At 37.9% G+C, this 23,024-nt stretch overlaps 1 protein-coding gene across 3 annotated transcripts in view; it reads right to left on the bottom strand.

Moving 5' to 3' along the window:
* The window catches only part of MAGI2 (membrane associated guanylate kinase, WW and PDZ domain containing 2), a 1,132,900-nt gene that overhangs the window by 143,905 nt on the left and 965,971 nt on the right, over positions 1-23,024 (bottom strand). For 2 of the 3 annotated variants that reach the window (XM_081102532.1, XM_081102534.1), the window contains exons 11-13: positions 17,074-17,105; positions 10,816-11,005; positions 2,496-2,537 (exon numbers count right to left, since the gene is read on the bottom strand). In XM_081102532.1, the coding sequence (XP_080958658.1) occupies positions 2,496-2,537; positions 10,816-11,005; positions 17,074-17,105 (264 nt within the window). The remainder of the gene's footprint in view (positions 1-2,495; positions 2,538-10,815; positions 11,006-17,073; positions 17,106-23,024) is intronic. The other variant, XM_081102533.1, reaches the window with a different exon arrangement.

Raw genomic sequence — 23,024 nt, 5'->3', positions numbered from 1 at the left:
GTTCACTCCCTCATCTTCACTCTCTCATTTCTGACTTACTCCTGCCAGTCTGGTTTCTGCTCTTTTGGCATTACTGAACTGCTGTCTTTAAGGCCATTGATGATGTCTTAATGACTGAATTGAATGGCCATTTTCTCTTTCCTCATTCTGACTGATTTCTGTGCCTCATTTGATACACCCTTTCGAACCCCTGATTTCTTTTTAAAATTTTTGTAAGAGTTGGAGTCAAACTGATGACATGCCAGGAAGCAAGATCTCAAATGCTTCCATCCTAATTTTTTTTTAAATTTCTAAACAAGGAAAATTCTCCTTCTGGAAATGATTTATACCCTTATTTTCTGTGGCATCCCACGCCCTGGCTCTCCTGTCTTTGGATGGAGCTCTCCATTCAAAGGTCCTGGCTATGAATTCATTGTTTCTCACTAACATTCTTAGTGATGACAAAATGATCCTTGTCTATCTACAGTATTCTACTGTGTATAGCCTACAGAAGTTGCCAAATAAATGTTTCTTGAATTTAATTGTTTAAGATACCCATCTAGCAGACCCCATAAACCAGAGTATTATTCTACTCTGAAGTTATCACTTAGCTTCAAAAATACATTATTCAGGAATTCCTATTACCAATTTTGCCTCTGTACCTAAGCATCGTATGCAGCTGAAGTTAACAAAATACCTCACAATTATGATAAATATGTCTGAGTCAAAAATCATGACACAGAATTGGATAAAGGACATTTTATAAATGTGAGCAGTACTCTAGGAGATTTATTTATTTTGGATGCAGTCATAATTTTCCAGAATATTTTGATAACTTGTGTGGACATTTAACAAAATATTTGGATTGGTTATCTTCTTGAAAATCTGTCTTGCATATACTCGACTACACTATAATTCTCTTTTAAGTAACTTGTATCTTTTGAAATGTAAAAATAGTATTTTGCACATGCATCAAGGTAATCTAAACTATTAGGTGGCCCTTCCCTTCCTTCTTTTGTTTTTAAATAAAGTACTTTCAGAAGCTGAGATTTTTAAAGAAATGTGCCTGCTGTGGCTAGGGCACTGAGATTTAGAATCTCAAATTAAGTCCTGATTTCATTTTGCAACTGTAATTACTAGGTCTCATTTTCCCTCTAGGCATAAGATATTCTTAAAAATTATAAGGCTTTTCCCGTCAGCATATAAGAATAATCATGCTATAAAAATTTTCAGACCAAGATAAGCAAATATTTGAGGACATTATTTGAGGACAAAATGCTAAGCAGTATCGTCCATATTTTCTACATATCCAAAAAAATGACATGGAAACTTACAGAATGAAATGATCTCGAGCACATATATTCTCCAGGGGGGTGTTAGAACATGCTGAGATGGATAATGAGCTGTCATCATGGAAACACTCTAGAGATGTGTGCTGTGAGCCTACAGACCTGAAATAGTACTATTATTATAAAACGCTCTTTTCTGCAATTGTTTCAGTGTTCTGGCTTTCAATCCAGTGCTCTAATCAGCTGTTCAAAGCACTTCTTAGGAATAAAAAAATCTGAATCTTCCTTTTCTTTCTTCATTTCCACAATAACATTAAATATTTTAGCCCAAACCAAATTGGGAACTATTTTCAGAATGGTTAGGTCAAATTTTTTTTCCTTTTAAGTAAATTTATTATCACTAACAGCTCTTATACTTGAAATTATAATATTCTAATCTAACTTAAAAACGATTGAAATGTAGCATTTTATAATTGGAATGGTTAAAAAATTAAACTTATATAGATATTTAATTGATGTGAAAATAATTTCATTCTATTAGCAAAATTTTTAATAAGTTCTTTGAAAATGTCTAAATTGCAGATCTCTTTACATATTCTAGCTTCTTATTTATATGTATTTAGACTAGGGATTTCCAATATAAATAAAATGTAGTCAATATAAGTAATTAAAAAACTTCTAGTAGCCACATTTTAAAAAGCAAATCAAAACAGGTACAATAAAATGTAATAATATTTTTAAACCTAATATAGTCAAAATATTATTTAAGCCTTAATCAATATAAAATAATTGAGATATACATTTCTGTATTTTTTTTTGTACTGTATTTGAAATCTGGTGTAGACTTGACACACATCTTACAGCATATTCAAACTCAGAGTAGACACATTTCAAATGCCCAATAGCCACATGTGGCTAGAAGCTACGGCATGGATCTAGTCAGTCTGGTGGCCTTCCTTGTCACCTGCTTTTTAATCTTGCCTTTAACTAAAGCATTTTATGAAATAAATGAGTAAATATGACTGTTTTCGTCTTTCTTATTTCCTTGACAGTCATGTAGGCTCACCTTGATGAGACCTACTTTCTATCTTAAATACATGCTTTCGTAGGCGGATAAAATTAGCACAGTGATTACATACTAATTAACTGATACTACTCAGAAGAATGATTTGTTACACAAAATGGAAGACATCATTCACAGGACTGTGAGAACCGGAGGGTACTTGCCAGAAGAATCCATTCGCAAACTGGTCCTTGGTGGCACTTGCTCTGGATGGGAAAAGGGGCAATTAAAATCGAAACTCATTTATGGCATTTTAAAATTCATCTTTACTTTCTTTTTGTTGATATTATGTCTCACCCCCAATTTGTGCTCATGTTTAATGATTACTTTTTCCTCTAAAATCTACGGGAATTAGTGGACAGATTTACTGTTTTATGTATATGAACATGTCTATAAATGTATTTATTTTACATGCATGTAAAATAGAAAAACCTGAATTCCTTTAGATCAACATGGAAAAAAGATTATCATTTCCAAATACTAACCTTTGATTCTCATTATAAGAATGCTTATTTGAAAGTAAAGTCAATCCAGAATCCAAAATATACGCAACAAATACAGGTCTTTTAAAATCATGTTATGATATTGTGACATCAACTACGTATTATAATTAAAAGTGGAAAATTGAATCAATGACTGTGATGATTTATGTATACCGGTCCAGATATTTTGATATTTACTCTGGAGAGTTGAACTTATGTATCAGTAATTGAGTTAAATTGGTTTATTTTAGCAATAGAGATCGCTCATGGGAATTATGATGTCTATGCTACATATAAATTCATGAACATGAGTATACAATATTAGAACACACTTTGAAATATATACACACACATATGAAGCACTAATACTATGTCATTACATTTAAAAGATATTTAAAATAAGACCAAATTCTGATTACTGACTAATTAAACTTCGTTTGTTTCAAATAGAGTTCTACACTATTCAACAAAGAAATGGAAAGGGAAGCCTCTCTCGGGTGCTGATAGGGTTGGAGGCCTTATGTGTTTGACGTGCTCCCCGCTGGACCCTGCGCAGCTAGTCTCAGGCAGGATGATCACACCTGCCAGGCAGTCTGTGTTTTCACAGCAAAGGCACATTAGTTGTCTAGCAGAATTGTTTTTTTTTTTTTTTAAATCTCCATGTTTAGTGTGACTGCTTAGGTCAGGATTATAAATTGAGAAATGTACTTTCATCAAAAGAGAGAGCAGTACCAGGAGGCTGCTACCACTAAACACTCCCATTAGTTGTAAACCTGACATTTGATATTATCATAATCTCACTAGGACCTACTTGTCATCCAGCAATTACACTCAGTTTACTTCAGCCCTGATGGTCTCATATTTATTCATGAAAGTTCTTTCAGTTCCATCGTCAACTTGTGCTACCAACAAAATGCTTTGACATACTAAATAACTTTCAATCAAGGACTCATTTTAGAGTTTACTTCACACATTATTCCCCCTCCCATTGTCTTCTGTCTGATTCCAGGAGCATTAAGTTTTGAACACGGAATGAAATACATTTATAAGCTACTGGATTGGATCTAGTTTTTAAAATACATGTGAAAAATGTGTCCCCAACCTAACTTTTATTTCACTATTTATTACTTAACTCATATCATAGTAACTTTATTAAAAGGAACCCTGTTAGAAAAATAAATATTACCATAGTTATTTGCAAAGCTACCTGAAAATAGTATCTTTGAAATTAGATTTCCAAATTAAAATCTACATATTAAAAATGGCAAAGACAGCTTAACTGAATTTACTGATCTTCTTTATCAATATATTATAACTATAAAATGATACATAATGTGATATATCAGAAACTCCACCTGAAAGGCAAATTTGTTACACAGATCAAACCATAATATAAATTATATTAAAGACGGCAATAACGATTTTCCCATGGGGCAAAGGTATATGAAATTAACCTTCATAGTACAGTTCAGGACATTTTAAATGATAATATTATTAATTTTTCCTAGTTTATTTATGATTCTCATGTTAAAGTCACTGGTAAAAGTGTCTTATCATTTGCAGGTCATCTTATTTAAATATTTCAATAGCACTCCAGAGGGCATTTGTGGGTGGTACTTTAAGGCCATTGGACACCAGCAATGTCCGGGCAGATGAGGCAGGCTTGATGTAGCAGTATTAGACCTGAGGATGTTCTCTAGGAAGGTCAGGTAGCCTTCTATAATTGCTCATTAGCTGCCTATAGCTGTGGCATCCATAAGTTTATCAAAATCTTTCCAAACCTATTGATATGTCCAGTGTGACCATATTCAGTATTTAATTATAAAGGCAAAGAAGACTGGAGACAGGTAGGCTCCAGCAGAAGCACTTGTACAGGATTTGGAGCTATGGCTGTGAGCACTGTGCATCATGTGCCTCTACCTGGTGTCACGTGGCTGTCCCCATCAGTTTCCACTTAGTGCTTCCAGGGCTGTGCTGTGGGGGATAGTATTTTTATACTGCCTCCTCTTTCCAGGTGGTTCTGCTCTTAGCATGAGAGACAATGCTAACTACAACACTTGCTCAGTAATGACAAAGAAAGAGCTGCAGAAAAATTGATGGTTTAGAAATTCAACCACCCATTTGCGATTAGCCATGAATTATATGAGCATTATAATATTGAAACATGAAAATTCCACAATGAACAATGAACCACAAAAGAGCAGAATAAAAACCGTAGATGTGAAAAGCACAATTGTCCATTTTTGATTGGCTACAATTTATAATTTCATGTCAAGTAGAGCACTAAAATACAGTCTGCTCCTCCATTATGCTCTTTAATGGCCTGCGGTTACTTTAGATTGCCACCTTTGGTGTGAGCCTTACCGCCTGTTATGGGGTAATGCTTCCTAATTTATGGAAAGAAAAAGTGATGGTGTGAGCTCCCTTTGAAGAAATTCCAGAGGCATTTCTATTTCAAAGAGGTCATACTCTAAGGCACATTATACCATACGGATCCCTGACGTTTTTATGATCTTACATCTGAATGATGTCTTACTGCAAAGGAGCATGGGCATGTTGTACCTCATAAATTGTTTACTTATAATAACTAAGGTTCAATGTGAAGAGAAAAAAGTTTGTAAAACTTCAGTCATAACTCAAGTTGGGTTCATGCCAAGGTGTAGATCCGTGAGGGTAGAGTTTCAGGGAATAGGGATTGTCCTTTGCCTCTTTCTGTTTCATCTGCTTGTCTGCTCCAGCTTCTGAGCCCACAGTGAGGAGGATGCCCAAGAAATGGCCTCATGAACTGAGGATGAGACAAACCTTGAGAATAAGCCTGGCTTAAAGAAAACTGACGCAACAGGACAAGGTCCTCATTCCTAAATCCCCTTCATTAGCATGATCAAAACTTTATTGTGTAAGATTACAAAGTCATTTTCTTTGGGAAGCGCTCTGTATTCCCTTGCTTGGCAATAAAGAGAGGAGTCATGATATCCATCTACTGCAGTTGTGTAGGTATAATTTTTCCTAGGGTCAGGAAGACAGACAAAATTAAGCCCCATTGGTCCTGTGATGACTGTGACGTTGAATCTGACTTATTCTCTGTGATAAGAATGAAAAGTCCACGATATAGTACTTGAATGCATGAAGCCCTGCTCCCTATTTCCTCTACTTAGTTTGCCATGCTCTGTATTTGTACATGTGTACAATTTTCTGCATATGGGAGGAGTTGGCTGGGAGTTTGGCTACTAACAAGCCATCAAGTAAGTCTTTTACTTCAAATTAGGGGTAAAACATGTATGGGCAAAAATTTAGTCCACCAAATAAGGTAACTTGAAAGAAATTATTTATCAGAGTAGGTATTAAAATTTTTATTCATGGTCTGTACAGTTAGATATATGCTTTTCTTGGACAGTAATGATGTCTATTTCTTTAATAGATGATGTGGTAAAAGGAAGCCATATAATTTATCATTCAAACCTAGTGAGTGAAAGGAGAGCTATTAGTAATTATGCCAGGACAACACAGGGCAGGACTGTTCTAAACAAACTGGCATGCATAGTCACTGTAGGTAGTCTCACGGGTGAGCAGGCCGTTATAAAATGTTTATCATATCAGAAACATGTGGTTGAAGCGATGACACAATCATAGAGAGAAAGAATGGCAGCAGGAGGAGAGCAGTGAGGGCTTCAAGGTTAGCCATGGTGTAAATAGCCCAACATTCAGAATGTTAGCACACAAACCAAGAAAATGCAAGCCCTTCCTCTTGTGATTGCAGAGAAAATTAAACTCCTTCTTTCATGAGATCCATGGGGAAAGGACAGAGGCGGTAGAAGTATAAAATAGCGTGGCTCATGCCGTAACTCAGCCGGGACTAGTTTCCTTTGCTTTCAATTTTAAAATTGAAAAGTAATGGGGACAGCAAGAAGTCAATTATCAGGAGAGGCTAAAACCAGAAAAAAGTGACATTTATCTAAAAGCCTTGAGTAGAGAAGGGGGTGGGAAGATTTTTGCTCATTTCTAGAAATTGCTGGTAATGCCAGAGGGTCAATGCTTAAATAATTAACACAAAATCCCAGAAACCCCATTGGTTAAAACTTCTTTTAGGATTTTTTTTTTTTTGGGGGGGCATCATTCTTTTATATGGAATGACGTTGGTACAAAAACTTCTTTTTGCACAGCTTCTCCAATAGAAACTAACTAGATTTCTGATAATTAAAAGATATTTAATAAGGGACATTCTTTGGATTAAATATGGGTTAAATATCAATTTTGCACATGAAATGAAAAATTATTGGTCTAATTATCTAATTGTATTGAAACTATTGTCTATATTTACTACACGATTTTGCATGTTAAAATACTGATATTATTTGCCGTGTTGTGTAATGCAGCCTCTTTCAGAAATTGTTTTCCTATGATTTTCTTTGTCTCCCAGTTTCGCTGTGAGCTTTGTATGAGCAGAGATGCTTTCTCATGGTTGTCCTCTTGTGGGTGCCCAGCAGAGTTCTAGATACATGCTGAGTGGCTCATGCTTTCTTGCTGATGGATGTGGAGCCTGAAGGTGCCACCTCTGGCTACTCGACCTGATGTTCTTCCAGGTGGAAGAATCTTCCTTCTTTCTTCAGTCCCACCTCCTCAAGAGAAGGCCTCATGGAGATGGGAGGTGTTTGTCGCTTTCTTCTATAAGCGTGGACTTGTCATGTTCTGTTTCATGGGATACCAGTATCCTATGGTTGCCGTTGTTGGTTTAAAATCACTACATTTCCCCCTAGGAATACATTTTTATTAAGATGTCCTGTGCCTGCACATTAAAATGTCAGCATAATCTAATTATGAGCCAAACGAGGCACAGCAGCATCTACATCACTTGATAAATTTCCATCATTTGCAGGGGATGGGTGACTTGAATCCAAACACTTCTTGACAGCCGTGATACAACAAACATTTTGTAGCTCTGTACAGCAGAAGCTCGTGGGTGGAGGTTCCTCCTTTTATTCAGTTGCTGCAACCCAGTTTTGAATGTGAATTCCAAAAATCTCTGTAGCTTTTGATCTGGTTGCAAAGGAGGATACCATGAGATCACTACAGGCCAGGGAAAATGTCAAAGGACTTGGCTTAGATAGCATTGATCAGGATTCCTTTCCATTCTTTCCCCGGTCCACTGATTTTTCACTCAGAAAAAAAGCCCAGGGACACAAAAATAAATAAATAGATACATACCTAAATATGATGCATGTGATTCAAAGGAATAAGAAGAGGAGTGGTTCACAATCAATAGTTTGAATATGAGCCTTTTGTGTGGATGCATACATCTCATGATCATTTTTAAAAAAACAACTATTTGAGGATGGTGAGAAATAGACTGAGTTTTCCCCCATTCATTAAAAAAAAAAATTGGGGGGTATTTTCTAAATATTTAAACGAGAGAATGAAACTTTTTCATGGTTGGAAACCGGAAGTGAATGGAGGCCAAGGGCTGGTTTGTTCTTTCAAGACATTTGCATGTCCACAAGCAGAGTAGACAGATCAGCTGTCCAGAGACGAGAGCAAGTGGTACCACGCTTTTGCTTTTGTTTCCTTATTTTCTTCAGGGTAAAGCTTTCTAACCTTGCCATGGGCTCTGTGTTTCATTCACACTCCATTTAGTGTTATGAAACAACGTGATAGAAAAGGATGGGAAAGAAAATGAGCTCGCCCTCTTTTGACTTCCTAAGAATTGTGACCCTGAAAACATTGCTGTAACCTTAGAAACATTAGAGAGATTGGTGATAACAAGAAGTGGGGGGGGGGGGCCTGAGCACAGTGGCAGCAGCAGTGACATAGGAGGGGCGCTGATGGGGGCAGAGGGCATGAGGTGGGGAATCAGGATGTTTGTTGTTCCTGTGGCTGTGGAGCCGTGGGGATAAAGTGCTCCCATAGGAAGACTGGAAAAGAAAGGGCAGGTTAAGGTAGACTGGTTTGCTTGGTTTATTACAGGTGAGGAGCAGAAAGGCAATGAACAGAAACAGCATTGCAGCGGCTAGATAAAGAAATCAGAATTCTTTCTGGGTTGAAAAGAAGGTCATGACAATTTTGGCTTGGAAAATAAGGGACACAACAGTATTAGGGCACCATAAAAAGAAGATGGAATAAATACCAACATTGCTTTTGCCCTGGATAATAAAGCCTTGCATTGGTTTGGAAACTGCAAAAGGATGGAAGCAGATGACTAATGAAGGGACAAAAACAGGCGGAAGCATTTCTGGATGCTTCCTAAATGTAATAAAAAAACTAAACAGCCCTGGCCGTTGTGCCTCAGTTGGTTGGAGCGTCATGCCGTGCACCAAAAGGTCACAGGTTCAATTCCTGGTCAGGGCACATATCGAGGTTGAGGGTTCCATCTCCAGTTGGGTGTGTACAGGTGGCAACTGATTGATGTTTCTGTCTTGTATCTGTGTTTTTCTCTCCCCCTCTTTCTTCCTCTCTCTCTCTCAAATTAAAGCACTAAATAAGCCACGGGCTCAGAGTGAGATTTTAATCCTGCAATGCATTCCTACCTTCCCTGTTAGAACTTCTGCTGTGTCCTGATCTCTATTTCTTTATACTCATTCTTCTTATTTCCTCAAACTTGTGAGAGCAGGGCATATTACTCATGTTTTATATTTCCCCACCGTGCCGAGAGTAAAGTATTCAATGAATACTTGGTTACTGAAGCATAAAAGGTATTAAGAACTGTCCTGAAATCTTTTCAATTTTTTTTCAGTTTAATGAACATTAATACTCTGAAATTATACCCTATACTATCTAGCTAAAAGTAACTACTTTATTCTTACTCTATCACTGCAAAGTCATTCTAACTATATAATCCTTCAAAGGCATTTCAGTTGTTTATCCAAAAGAGGAAGAATGAAATACATAGCCAATTATTTAAAAAATTTGATGAAAATAATTGCTCAATGGCCTGCTGTCCTAACTATTTTACCCACCAAAATTACTTTTACAAAGAGTTGAAGAGGAGGGGGAGAAGGTATTATGTCTACTTTCCCCCTACCAGCTGGGTGCATAATTCTTGGCCCCTGTGCTCATCAAAGAGCAAGCAGACTTGAGCTCCTCTGAGATCACACACAATTTAAAACTTGCTATTCATGCTTCAGTGATAAAGCTGGAAGGAAGACACTGGCAGAACAGCGAATCAAAGGAAATCAGTAGACCGTAAATAAGAGCACCAGGGACCAAACCCATTCCACTAGGCTAGGCTTCTCGATCCATCTACTCATGCTCATATTATGCTGTGTCTTTCCCTCACAGATTGTACATTCGTGCCCTTCAGATTCCTGTCCTCTAACATTTGGCAGAGATGACCTGTTAGAGATGGTGGAAAGAGGCACGAGGAATGCATATGCAATATTAAAAACTTTTGTTGTCTAATATTTATAAAGTGCAATGAAATAATTTCAGAGGACCTTCAAATAGGATGTCAAGTGCACACACGATTAATTTGTTTTATGGCTGAACTTTCAAACGGGCTCCACTGCATTAAATGAGAAGCACAAGCCTCTGGTAGAAATAAGTGGCACCTGGCTCTGGGCTGCTTTTGAAACCATTCCTTTCATGTTTGTGCGATGGAAGGATTTGGTTAACATTTGCTCCCAGCCCCAAATTCTTCAGTGCCTGCATTCTAGGCTCCGAGAAAAATGTAAACTTCAGACTCAAGATCGATTAAACATGAAAACCCCCAGCATTTCTTATTATTTGGTGCAAATAAAACTAGCAACCTCTTTCGCCCCCTTCCCCATCCCAAAGACATTCCTCATTTTCTTCAGTGGGAATGGTAAATAAAATTTAACCAAAAGCTACAAGTTTTTTCTAGAGTTGACAGCTTTTTTTTAAAGAGATGTTTAGATCAGCTGGCCCTACTTTTGAGACATAATTTGAATTTCAAAACATAAAATCACACCAGATCATTTCAGCCTCAGTATAATTCCTAGCAGGGCTTCAGCTATTATTCATGTAACCCTTGTTTTAGGTGGCTTTCACTTACGCCTACTTTCATAAATGGCTCTAGATTTCTCGTAGAGCTCATATGGGTCAGGCTTCCTGGGGTCAAAGGCCTCTGTTGAGTCAGGAAAGGAGCTCCTGTGAAGAGCGGGTGGGAAGGGCAGGTTCTGCGGTATGGCCGGAGCAGATAAACTCGTCTGAGGACTGCCTTGATTCTCCCATCGGTCCATGATCTGGAAAGTGAAAAAGAATAGAGAGAATGATGGACATATTCTTTCTTGCTGTTTCCTTTGTTACGTACGACAATCCTCACCTTTAAGTTAGACTTTCTTGCCCTGTGGACTTTTCTCCCATGAGACATTTTAAATCTTTGGTACAAGTGCCTTGAGAGAAAGGATTCTGTGTCTGTACAATAAAGTACCAGTTATAAATACAAGTGGTGCCTGAATTTTGAATGCAAACTTATATAACCTTGTCACCTGTAGGCTGGTAATTTTCAGCAAATCACTTAATCTCTCTGAGTCTGTTTTCCCCCTATAAAATAAAAGTAACATGCATCTCAAGATAATTTACGTGCAAGTACTTAGGAGTATATCGAACTGTTCCTTTTCTAATATGGTCCCAATGCATGACACTATTTTTACCGAAACAGAAGAAGATAAAATAGTCTGCACATGTTCTTTTGACAGCTATACATATCCCAACAATCTCCTATTTTTGAACATTCAGTTACTTTCCTTACAGTTTATAAGTAATAATACAACCATCCGGGATTTCTGACTTGTTCAAAGTCTTCTATGAAAAAAACACACACAAAAAACACACACCAAAGTCTTCTATGAAGCTTCATTTACATCTGCTGGTTTCTTCCCCCAAATATGGCTGCAGTTACTGCCACCACAATTTATTAAAGGACTATGGGAAACTTGCCAGTTTCCCATGTTCTTTGATACACAGTAACTTCTTTAATCCTCACCAGAGCCTTGTGAGGCAGATAAAGCAGGGACTAACGGCCTTTTATCGAGGAAAAAGCCAGGTTTACTGAGATCACGTATCGGTACAACCAATTTCACCTTCATTCAATGGTCAACTTATTCCTCATTCAAACTTACCTTCTACTTTCCTGCTTTGTGTAAAAGTTAGATTAGGTTACTCTCTTGCCTAAAATTCTGCATTGGGTCAGCATGGTCCTCAGGAGAAAGGCCAAACTCCCTAATAGGAAGTTAGTGGCTCACCATGACCCAGATTCTGATATTTTTCTTGTATCTGCTGATGGTCTCTCCTCTCATTTCCTTTGGGTTCTCTCCTGCCTGTGAACCTTTGCACACTTTCTTAATTTCTCCTTCTACCTGCAATGTTCATCAATTTTTCTGCTCTTCCAAATCCCTTCTTCATTTTATCTGGCCAATAGATTCAGATGAGGCATCTCCTCTTGTAGGAGATGTTCGCTGACCATTCCTGATCTGGTTACATGTCCCTCCTGGGTGTTCTCACAGCACTCTCTCCTACCCTCACACCACTCATCATGCCCAACTGTAATTGCACGTCTCCTCAAATAGATCATGTTGGGGGAAGAGCCTGCAGGGGATGCAGATTTTCTCATTGTTATATTACAACACAGAGTAAGCCAGAAAATGTTTAGTCAAAAAATATGGCCATTTGTTCTTTTTTCAAAACCAGTTTTGATGCACACTATTTTAAGTTTGACAGAATTCTAACTCTGTCCCCTGCTGACAGCCCTGCTTTTGTTTTCACGCTGGTTGTATTTTGGTGAGGGCTTCGATGCCAGCTCTCACCTATCAGTGATAAATATTTTAAAGATGTGAGACACCATGTACTGTACAGGTCACAGTGTAGCACAAAGGTTCCTGTGATCTGCTCACCTAACTTGGACCGTGGCAGGGGCCAGGTGAGCCAGCAAATTCAGAAAGAAATGGGTTACCAAACTCCTTTCAACAAATAAGGTTGGTAAGATTGGTGCTATGATCTAAATGTTTGTGTCTCCCCAAAATTCATATGTTGAAATCCTAACGCCCAAGGTGATGGTACTAGGACATGGGGGCTTTGGGAAGTGATTCGTTCATGATGGTGGAGCCCTCACGAATGGGATTATTGTCCTTATAAAGGAAACCCCAGAGCACTCCCTAGTCCCTTCTGCCAGGGAAGGTGACAGAAGAAAGACGGCCATCTAGGAAGTGAGCTCTCACCAGACACTGAATCTGCAGGTGCCTTGATCTTGGACTTCCCAGTCTCCAGATCTGAGAAAGAAATTTCTGTTGTATGTAAGCCACCCAGTCTATGGTATTTTGTTGTAACAGTCTGAAGGGACTAAGACAAGTGGCTTCATTTTCATTTGTTTTCTATATGTGCCACCTTCAAAGATTTCATTTGAACAAAGTTTCTATAGCTAACAAAGATGTAAAACCCTTAGTTGAGTTTAATTTCCTAATTTTAAAAATAATCTCTAGGACTGCAGAGAGGTCCAGTAGCTGTCAGTGACAGACCCTGGGTCAGAACCATATATGACTGAATGCTTTTTTACATAATAATACATTGAAAAGAATAATTGGTAAATTTGCTTAGAGTTTTAGCTAATTATCTACCTTTTGCCCCCATTTAGTAAAAATCTTTAAATCCAAACGTCAGAATTCATTTGATAGTAAAATTCATCGAGGATGCAATTCTGGGTTCCCTTGGTCATCCATTCTGGTTGTCTTTGCCATGATGGGAAGACCCACATTCGTGGTTAAAGGCATATTCTTTTTTATTTTTCACTTTGACCTTAGGCACCACTTGATGCATTCTGGCTGCGACTTCCCCCCTCCTGTCCCCAAATATAAAATATTAAACTCTAAAAAGTAAATAGATTAGAAACGTGGTCTGAGAAGCTGTAGCATCACACTTGTCATCAAAGAGAACTCTTTAGCTCTTTCTCCCATCTTTCAGTCAGCGCTAGCCGAGACGCACAGAAGTTTTGCTGGTATATGTATTGTTCATGTACAGTCAATGCAGCAAACATGCTTCAGGTGAAATATTAGCATTTGTAAAATAATTCTTAAAACTACAGAACAAATAATGCTTTGGGCACTGTTTGGGAAAGCTTCTGTGGCAGATGGACAAATTTTACAATTTCGTTAGCAGAGAGATGGGGGAATTAGTCAAGAGTCCAGTTGTAAAGCATTCATAACATCTTGCTGTGACATTCATCAACCCTCAAGTCACTCAGCCAGGGTTCTTAAAAGACTGAAGAGCAGAAAATCACCATGCCTATGAAATTATAGAAACAGCAGACTTACAGTCCTACAGCCCAACCCCCAAATTGAGTTATTAGTTGCCTGCCACACAGAAGGTCACCCCTGCTCACTGGGGCTGTGGTGCTGAAGCTGACTATCTTTTGAAGGGTGCTCTCCGTCGACTTCTCCCTACTTTCTTAGACAACCTGTTCTCTGGACTTTTGCTTTCCAGCTGGGACTCTGTGCTCACTGTTCCTCTCAATCTTCATGAACCTAGATTCTCATCCTGTCCTCTTGCCCAGGTCATGGCCTCACTTGCTCTTCTTGGCAGTAGCCTGTCTGGAGCTGTGTTAGTGGCCAGGCTTCCTCTCAATAAGGCTTCTGCTTGGGCCTTGTCCAATCCCAGTGGGGTCCATATTTAAGCTATGTATAGACATCTCACTAGAGTAAAGAAAAATGGAAAGAGCTGTTTTCTGTATCTGGGAGAAGACTTTTATCTCTGCTGCCTTTGGTGAATGAATGAACGCCTGGCTGTATGAGACAGTGGTCACATAAATATCAGTGGACAGAGTAGACATACAGTTGATAACAGGGCATCAAACAGTAGAATGAAAAAAACCAATCATGGTGGGCTACTTTTTAAATACCCTACCTTCTGATTCTAGGGTGCACACTGGAGGAGAGGGCTTGTGAGAAAGTGCAGGTCCTCCCCCAAAACTCATGAAATACTCTGTTTGCTTCTTGTAGAAGCTGGGGTAGTCTAAACATACCTACTCACTATTTTAGGGCAGGGCTTGGAGATGAAGGCATTTGGCTTGATTTTGTATCTGAAGTACGAACGTGGATCCCTTCAAGGTAAAGAGAACAAGAAGTCACTACAATTAGTGTATTACTTGTTAGATGGGAAGTGGCTATCCTGATGTGGATTGGTTTAAGATGTGGATCAGTAGGACAGAGAGTTGAGTGACACAGGACCAGGAGGAGGAGAGAGAGTGTATAAATCTATATTCTATGTGTATATATTTATATCTTTGTTTAAATGAATACTTATCAAACTATGTTCTTTCATAAAGTGACTAAATCGTTGAGTTTATGCATAAAAGGTCTGATGTATAGGATGACTGTAGTTTATACTTAGAACTCATCATGTAGAGGCTCTGTTTTAAGCACCTTACATGGATTGACTAGTATACTTCACAACTACCACGAGTGGGGTATTATTATTGTCCCCCATTGTACAGATCTAGAGCTTGAGATACTGTGAGCTTAAGCAGCACGTTGTAGGTCACAGAGCTAGAAGCAAAAGTTGCACCTAGGCAGGATGCCTTGAAAGCCAATACCCTAAATCACCTACTATACTGACCCTTATTATAGTCCTCAGTCTAAAGAACTTTTGACAGTTACACAGGGGACATTAAATGGACGGCCAATCTATCTTCACTCAGCCTAGAACCTGAAAATCCAAGCTTTAACTTTTGTATGGGTGTATGGGTTCAGGATTAATTATAAATTGAGTTCTATAAAACCTTTTTTGGAATTATTGACTATGGATGTAATTACTTAATGACAGAAAATGCTGTAATTATGCCAAATGGCACAATTTGTATAAGAGGGGTACATATAAGAAAATCACTAAATTGCATAATTGTAGCACCATGATGAGGTTGCAAGGTTTCTTGTTACATTAGATAAAGGTGTGTATAACCACGGAGTACAGATTTAAATTTGGTGATGAAAGGAAGGAATTACTTAGATTTTGGCCAAGATAAAACAAATTTCATTTTAAACATTTTAAAATACATCTTTCAAAATCGTGTCATCACTAAATGGTTTACTAAGCCCCAATAGGTCTGGTTTTTTCAATTGATATTCTCTGTGGCCAGATGAGTCAAATCCAAAACAAGGACACGCTTGGTGAGGATGCTCTGTGGCCCTGACACTGTCAGTTCCTCCTTCCAGCTCGGGGCTGCCTCGTCTCTCTTTGAGAGAAGCCTGGAGCTCAGGCATATTAGGGGCTCAACAAGACTTTATTTTCACATCTTCAAACCATTTTCAAGACATGTTATTTAATTAAGCCAGTTATTACACTTGAAAAGTATGCAAAATTATATTATCTCCATTTCTAAAATGAGAAAATCAAGCAGTTAAATATTCCCTCAGTAAAAGAAATAAAAGAAGCATAAAATTAACTCAAGAATTCCCTACTCACTGGCCACACTCGGGGCACTTTCTTCAGAGTTGATTACTGTCAGAGGAAAGAGAAGAAGTAGGTAGAGGATGTGATTCCCTGAGTGTTTTTGGACACGAATCACTTCTATTCCTGGGTTTTACACATTCCAGTCAGGGTATTCTAACACATAAAACGGGATCCCGGAAAACAAGCCCAAGCTTTTGGGACTTGGACAATTACTAGTTTCAATCTAATAGCAAATAAAGATCATTTCTGATTGCACAGTCAACTTGTTAACCAAGCTTTATACAAAGATTACTGAGTCCATCAGCCTTCTACACTGGTATGGTAGATCACCAGCGTCTGAAGAAGATTCAGAAGTACGCCTTTGAGTGATTGTCAGGTTTGGTCACACACACACACACACACACACACACACACACACACACACAGCTCTGTGTACATTAAAATGTAAATATAAACATAGAAATATATACAGAGCTAAATTTCTTCTGGAACCAATTTAATTTGCAGGTCAAGATCTTTGGGCCTGTACTTTGCATTGTTTCTAAAAATTCCATGTTATCAAGATGATAGTATTTCTGACAGGGGAGGAAAGGGTTTCTAAAGTACTTTCAGTACGCTGTAATGAGTAGTGTTTATGCTCATTTTGTAAGTATACTTATTAAAAAACAGGCAGCAATGCCTTTATAGGAAAATAAAATGAACTATTTGTATTTGTGGGGCAAATACAAGACATAGGGACACAGAAGATTTGTTTTGACATCACAGAATCTCTGAAGCCGAAGAGATTTTGAGGTCACCCAATCACCAACTCTTGCTTAATGGGATTATAATAACTAGAAATAAAGGAAGAAGCATAATAATTCCAACTTACAGGCTTTGGAGATTTCCATGGAGAAAAGAAACCTGTAATAAAGAAAACAATATTTGAACTTTGAAAATATACCCTACTACCACTTATGGGTGGCATGATATTAAAATAACTGTGAGTCACTTTAAATTAGTTAACAGCAAACAATAATAACCACAAAAAATTCTAACTTTTATAGGACTGACTGTTCTCCCACTGAGATCTTCTCTAGAGCAGATATCTATTTTATTATCCTAACACCTTAGTGTGAGCACAATGTTCTGCATGAAGAAGCAGCTCAAAGTGTTTGTTAATTGACTCAGCCATGTAACATCAAAGCCATCTTTTTTTCAACTTATTGAGTCCTTTCTATTACCACAATTTGTATGGCAATTGGACTGACTCTGTGATCCAAATGGCCATTAAGGTAATTAAAAGTAAAGGACAGATTAATTCCCTTTTCTTTTTTCCTTCATTATTATTTTATCATATGGTATTAGTTTAAAAAATGGTAGTAAAAACATAATGGAAGTAGTGGTGGAGAAGGCGGCTATATATTGGCCCTAGCAAGCCAAAACATAATCCATGTACAAAAGTACTTTCTTTTCATATCATATCTTCCTTCTTTCAAAAAAGTTCACTCACTGTAATGTTAGGTGGCAAATGATAAAATGCCCAATAATAAATGACATACTAAAACTATGTCACGTACATATAGTATGTTATCATAAAACTTGGAATTGTACAAAATGGGAATATTTGAAAACTATAACCCATTTATAGGAAATGCCTACAGAAATCTGAACATGTAATTATCTAGATGCAGAAGCAATCCAATGCAGGCAATACATAAATACTGCTAATTGCATCTCAATGCACTATTGTGAAGAACTTATGCTTCATTTTATGAAAAGAGTGAAAGTTAATAATCCACCATGTCTCTTAGCTTTCCTTGGATTTATTTATTTATTTATTTTCAATCCTTACCTGACAATATGTTTTGATTAATTTTAGAGAGAGAGGAAGGGAGAGAGAAAAACATTGATGTGAGAGAGAAACATCAATTGATTGCCTCTCCTACTCACCCGACTGGGGATCAAACCCATAACTAGGTATATGCCCTGACTGGCAATTGAAGCAGCATCCTTTAAGTGTATGGGATGATGCTCCAACCAACTGAGCCACCTGGCCAAGGCCAGAGTTAAATTTAAAATTAAAGTGTAATAGCCATCTTACTAAGGAGATTGGTAGAATTAGTTCACTTCCTCACATGCTCTGTATGTTCTTACCTCTCTTTCCAACTAATGAAAAAAAAATTCTGTTCAAAGTCTGGTTTGATTAATTTAATTACAAGGATTTAATCACATCCTTTTTGGTAATATCTTAGAGTAAAAATTATAGATAAATAAATACATTAATCACTTTTGATTCATTCTATAAAATGACAATTAAAGCAATTTGATTACTAACTATAAAGTGAAAAGTTTTGTAATTTATTGGACAATTACACATTATTTTCTGCAAAGGATAACATTTATTTGCTGTTTTATGGAATTGCCAATAACGGTTCTTTTGAAAAATGACACTATTTATACATCCTCACAATGCCAAAACATTCAATTGTTTCTTCTACTTTTTTTGTGTTACCACCTCCCTGGAGGGCCCGACAGGTTTTGAGTGTTACTATTTTACATTTGTTCTGGGCTGGGAGTTTCTTAGACTTTGATATAGATGTATTGAAAATGGTTCCTCTATTATGGAGCTCTCATCTCCACTTAGGACATTATCTTAAAAGATGATTATTTCTTCCACAGAATATGTGTAATCATCTGCGCTCTCCTTAGCAGTCAGGGTTCAGCAGAACTAAAATGGGCTTAAGGGACACTGGTTAAGATCAGACGAGGAGAGAGGGAGGTTTAATTTGACCAGCTGTCATCATAGGCACTTTGGTTTCCAGTTCTCTTAAGGTTGTTTCATTCCGTCTAACCTCATGCCATTGGCATGACCCAGGACTCCTTCACCGCGCCCATTATGGCAGTTTTTGGAGTCCTTCTAATGCTGGGTTTTGCCAAAGAGGGTTTTTTTCTGAGTCATTGTCAAAAAAAAAAAAAAAAAAAGAAAAGAAAAGAAAAAGCTGCTTGCTATGGAGCAAGTAATTTTAGGTAGTAAGAAATTGTATCAGAATAGATTTCTTTAAATATAAATAACTTATGTGATCCTTCCTGTTTCTCCGGAGAAGTATCAGTCATGCTATAAACATTTAAATTATGATGAATAGAAAACATCTATTTCAGATATACTCAATTTGGCCTTATTAAGCCAGAAGGTCAAGTTTTCTACATGATTAAACTTCAATTTTCTGCTCAACTTCATTGGAAGAGCTACGGAAATACTGTAATAGTGTGGGTCAAACTATTATATATTATAAATGTGCAATAATTTTTGTAGGGATGGCTCCTCTAGGAGTATATTCCAATCAACATTAAAATCTCCTAAACAAAATAAAAATTTTAAATCCTTATTTCTGCAGTTTTTCTTTTTCTGAAATCACTCTGGTTGCAGATAGGTCCCAGAAGCAAGATCGGCTTGGCTTGTTAGGACAATTATTTTTGGGCTCCTCACCACCCATCTTTATAGGAAACAGGAAGAGGGATCTAGTTATCTTCTTCTTAAGCCTTTCAGAGCTAACAGTCTCTTTATAAAACTAAGTTCAGAGAAAGAGTTCTTTAAAAAAAATAAAATAATAGCTCCTTTATGTTTTAGTTTATTTCTGGCCTTTGTTTCCCCTACTTCTAAACTTCTTCATAGTGGCCCATGTTTTCCATACTGATCATCGACTGGTGTGGATACAAATATAAAGACATTAATCCTGATTCCTAAGACAACAAAAGTTGAGGACCGTGAGGTATAGTTATAAGCTAATTGAAACATGAGCAGAACATTAAAGGAAAAAATAAAATGGAAATATTTGGATGCAGCTAATAAGAACATTTAGATGCATTTAATAAAAAAGGATAAAATTGGCCCTGGCCAGTTTGGTGTATGATAGTCTCATAGACCAAAAGTGGGTTAAATTCCAGAGTAGGGCACAGACTAGGTTACAGGTTCCATCCCTGGTCTGGGAGTGTACGGGAGGCAACTGTTCTATGCTTCTTTCTCATCTCTCTCTCTCTCTCTCTCTCTCTCTCTTTCTCTCTCTCTCTCTCTCATCAATAAAGACATACCCTCAAGTGAGCATTTAAAATAAAAAAAGCACAAACTTGAATTAGATTTCTAAAAATCTGTCTTCTTTAGAACCCAAAATAAAACTAAAATATATTTTTAAATTCTGCACCTAAAAGCACAGTGAGATGGGTAGGGAAACAGCAGCACAATGCAAATAGACAAAAAATGGAGAAAACAACAATGAGTTCATGTTGAAATTTCAGTTCTACATGTCAACTAAATACAATTTTTAATAAACTATAAGAACATGGTTGCAAGATATATTATAAAGTACCCAGTTAAATTTGATTTTCAGATACTGAATAATTTTTTAGTATAAGTATGTCTTATATACTATACTAGAGGCCTGATGCACAAAATTCGTGCAAGAGTAGGCCTTCCTTCCCCTGGCTGCTGGCACCGGCTTCCCTCTGGCACCGGGACCTGGGATTCCCTTGCAGCTCTGGCTTCGTCCGGAAGACACCCGGAAGGATGTCTGGTCTAATTAGCATATTATGCTTTTATTATTATAGATGAGACATATTGCAATAGGAGGTACATAAACATTTTTTAAAAATATATTTTATTGATTTTTTACAGAGAGGAAGGGAGAGGGATAGAGAGTCAGAAACATCAATGAGAGAGAAACATCGATCAGCTGCCTCCTGCACACTCCCCACTGAGGATGTGCCTGCAACCAAGGTACATGCCCTTGACCAGAACTGAACCTGGGACCCTTTAGTCCGCAGGACGACGCTCTATCCACTGAGCCAAACCGGTTAGGGCAACATTTTTTATCTGAAATGAATTTAACTGGAAATTCTGTATTCTAATTTGCTAAATATGGCTACCTATTCATGTAACATTTTATATGTCCCGGGCAATGATTTAAAAATAAAAACACTGGCCCTGGCAATTTTGGCTGAGTGGATAGAGTGTCAGCCTGCAGACGGAAGGGTCCCGGGTTTGATTCTGGTCAAGGGCACATGCCTGGGCTGTGGGCTCAATCCCCCGGTATGGGGCATATAGGAGGCAGCTGATCGATGATTCTCTCATCATTGATGTTTCTATCTCTCTCTCCCATTCCCTTCCTCTCTGAAATCAATAAAAATATATATAAAAAATAAATAAAAACACCATGTCCAGGGCAACCATTTGAAAATAAAAACACAATAGTAATATCTCTCACAGATAATATTCATTCAATTCAGTAAAATAAAAAAACAAAACACAAAACAAAACCCAGAAAATATTTAATATTCCCTTTTCTTACACCCTTCCATTGTTTGATTGTCTGGAATCTTGCTTCAGAGAAACCTGAGAACATTCCCCCTGCTAACCACACCGTTGGGTTGTGCTGGTTGCCTGTTCATCAGTAGCTTTAACTAAGACCTTACTTCACAAAGGCCCATTTTCAAATTGCTGACGACTGTTCAGTAATGTTGCTTTATCCCAAGAGGAATGTTCCACAGAGTAGCTCTTTTCAGAATCTACTTCTTCTGACACATCGTATCCAAAATGAAAAAATATCAATGTATTTACAGTAGCTTTGAAGGGAGAGCCCCTTTCTAGCATGCCTTTGTGAGTTATTTGGCAAGAATTTTTATTACTATTATTCACTTACACCAGGCAACAAAATAATGAACTTCCTTAAAATCAGTCCGATTCCAATAAGGGATCAAAATGCAATGAAGAGCAATTTAATTTGAGTCCCATGATGATCAACTTGGAATAACACCAAGGCGGTTTTTCAAGATTTCTAAGAGTTTCCCCAAACAGAACTAAATCTTTCAACATGCCTCTATACTCAACTTTGATGCCATTGTAATAACCTGGCTATTATTTAACAGGGAAGGAGTGAAAGGGGAAACCAGACAATACAGGCAGGCCATTTATACAGCTTGGTCAAAAAGCTGCATTTAGCCCTCTCCAAGTCTGTTCCCGCTGATCCATGGGGGAAGGGACTGGACCAAGGCAATTTAGACGCATGCCCAGTAGAGGTCTGAATGACATGGGAAGGTACCTACCTGTCTGCCATAGATAGACCTGGGAACAAATTAGTGGCCAGGATGGGCATTGTCACTGCAAGCATTTGAAACCTGAATATTTAAACTTCCAAACACGGTGAGTTCACTCTCTCTCTCTCTCTTCTGTCTCCGGTGAGGCTCTCCTGTGATAGGGGGGATGCACTCCCCGCTGCCCACGTGGGTCATGGCCATGTTGGCTCCACTCATGGCCTAATGGGCTTTAATCTGGCCTGAGTGCTGAACTACACCAACTGCAACATGAAACAGAAGCTCTGGACACTGGCCTTTCTGGCTCCTCTGGAACCCCAGCTGTACCTTTTCCAGGACTGGCTGAAGGGGCAGGGACTTTGGAATCTGAGAAATGTAACTCCATGCCAATAAAATCTTCCACAGCCCATCCTCCATGGGGACCTCTGAAAAGGCTTATTTCGGTGGCGCCCCCAAATCCTCCACCTTGCTCCCATGAGCGACAAGGGTTTCATTCTCTGGTAACATCTTGATATACTGAACTCCCACTTGCAGAATGTGAAATGGTCTCTTCTTCACCTGAAGTATTTGCTACAACCGATGACTCTGGTTTTGAAGATCATCATTACAGTTTCAAGTATTTTAGAAGGCATTCTGCAACTACTACTAAAAATGATAGAGATGCAGGGGAAACGCTTTCTACTTCTCTTTTTTCTTGAAGTAACAGAAAAGGAATAGGAATCATTATGAAATAAAGACATTTCACTGACGATGTCC

The sequence above is a fragment of the Myotis nattereri genome (assembly GCF_964212035.1).
Source record: "Myotis nattereri genome assembly, chromosome: 11".
Classification (NCBI taxonomy): Eukaryota; Metazoa; Chordata; class Mammalia; order Chiroptera; family Vespertilionidae; genus Myotis; species Myotis nattereri.
Note: the sequence above shows the minus strand (reverse complement) of the source record. Positions and strands in the feature narration are given on the sequence as shown.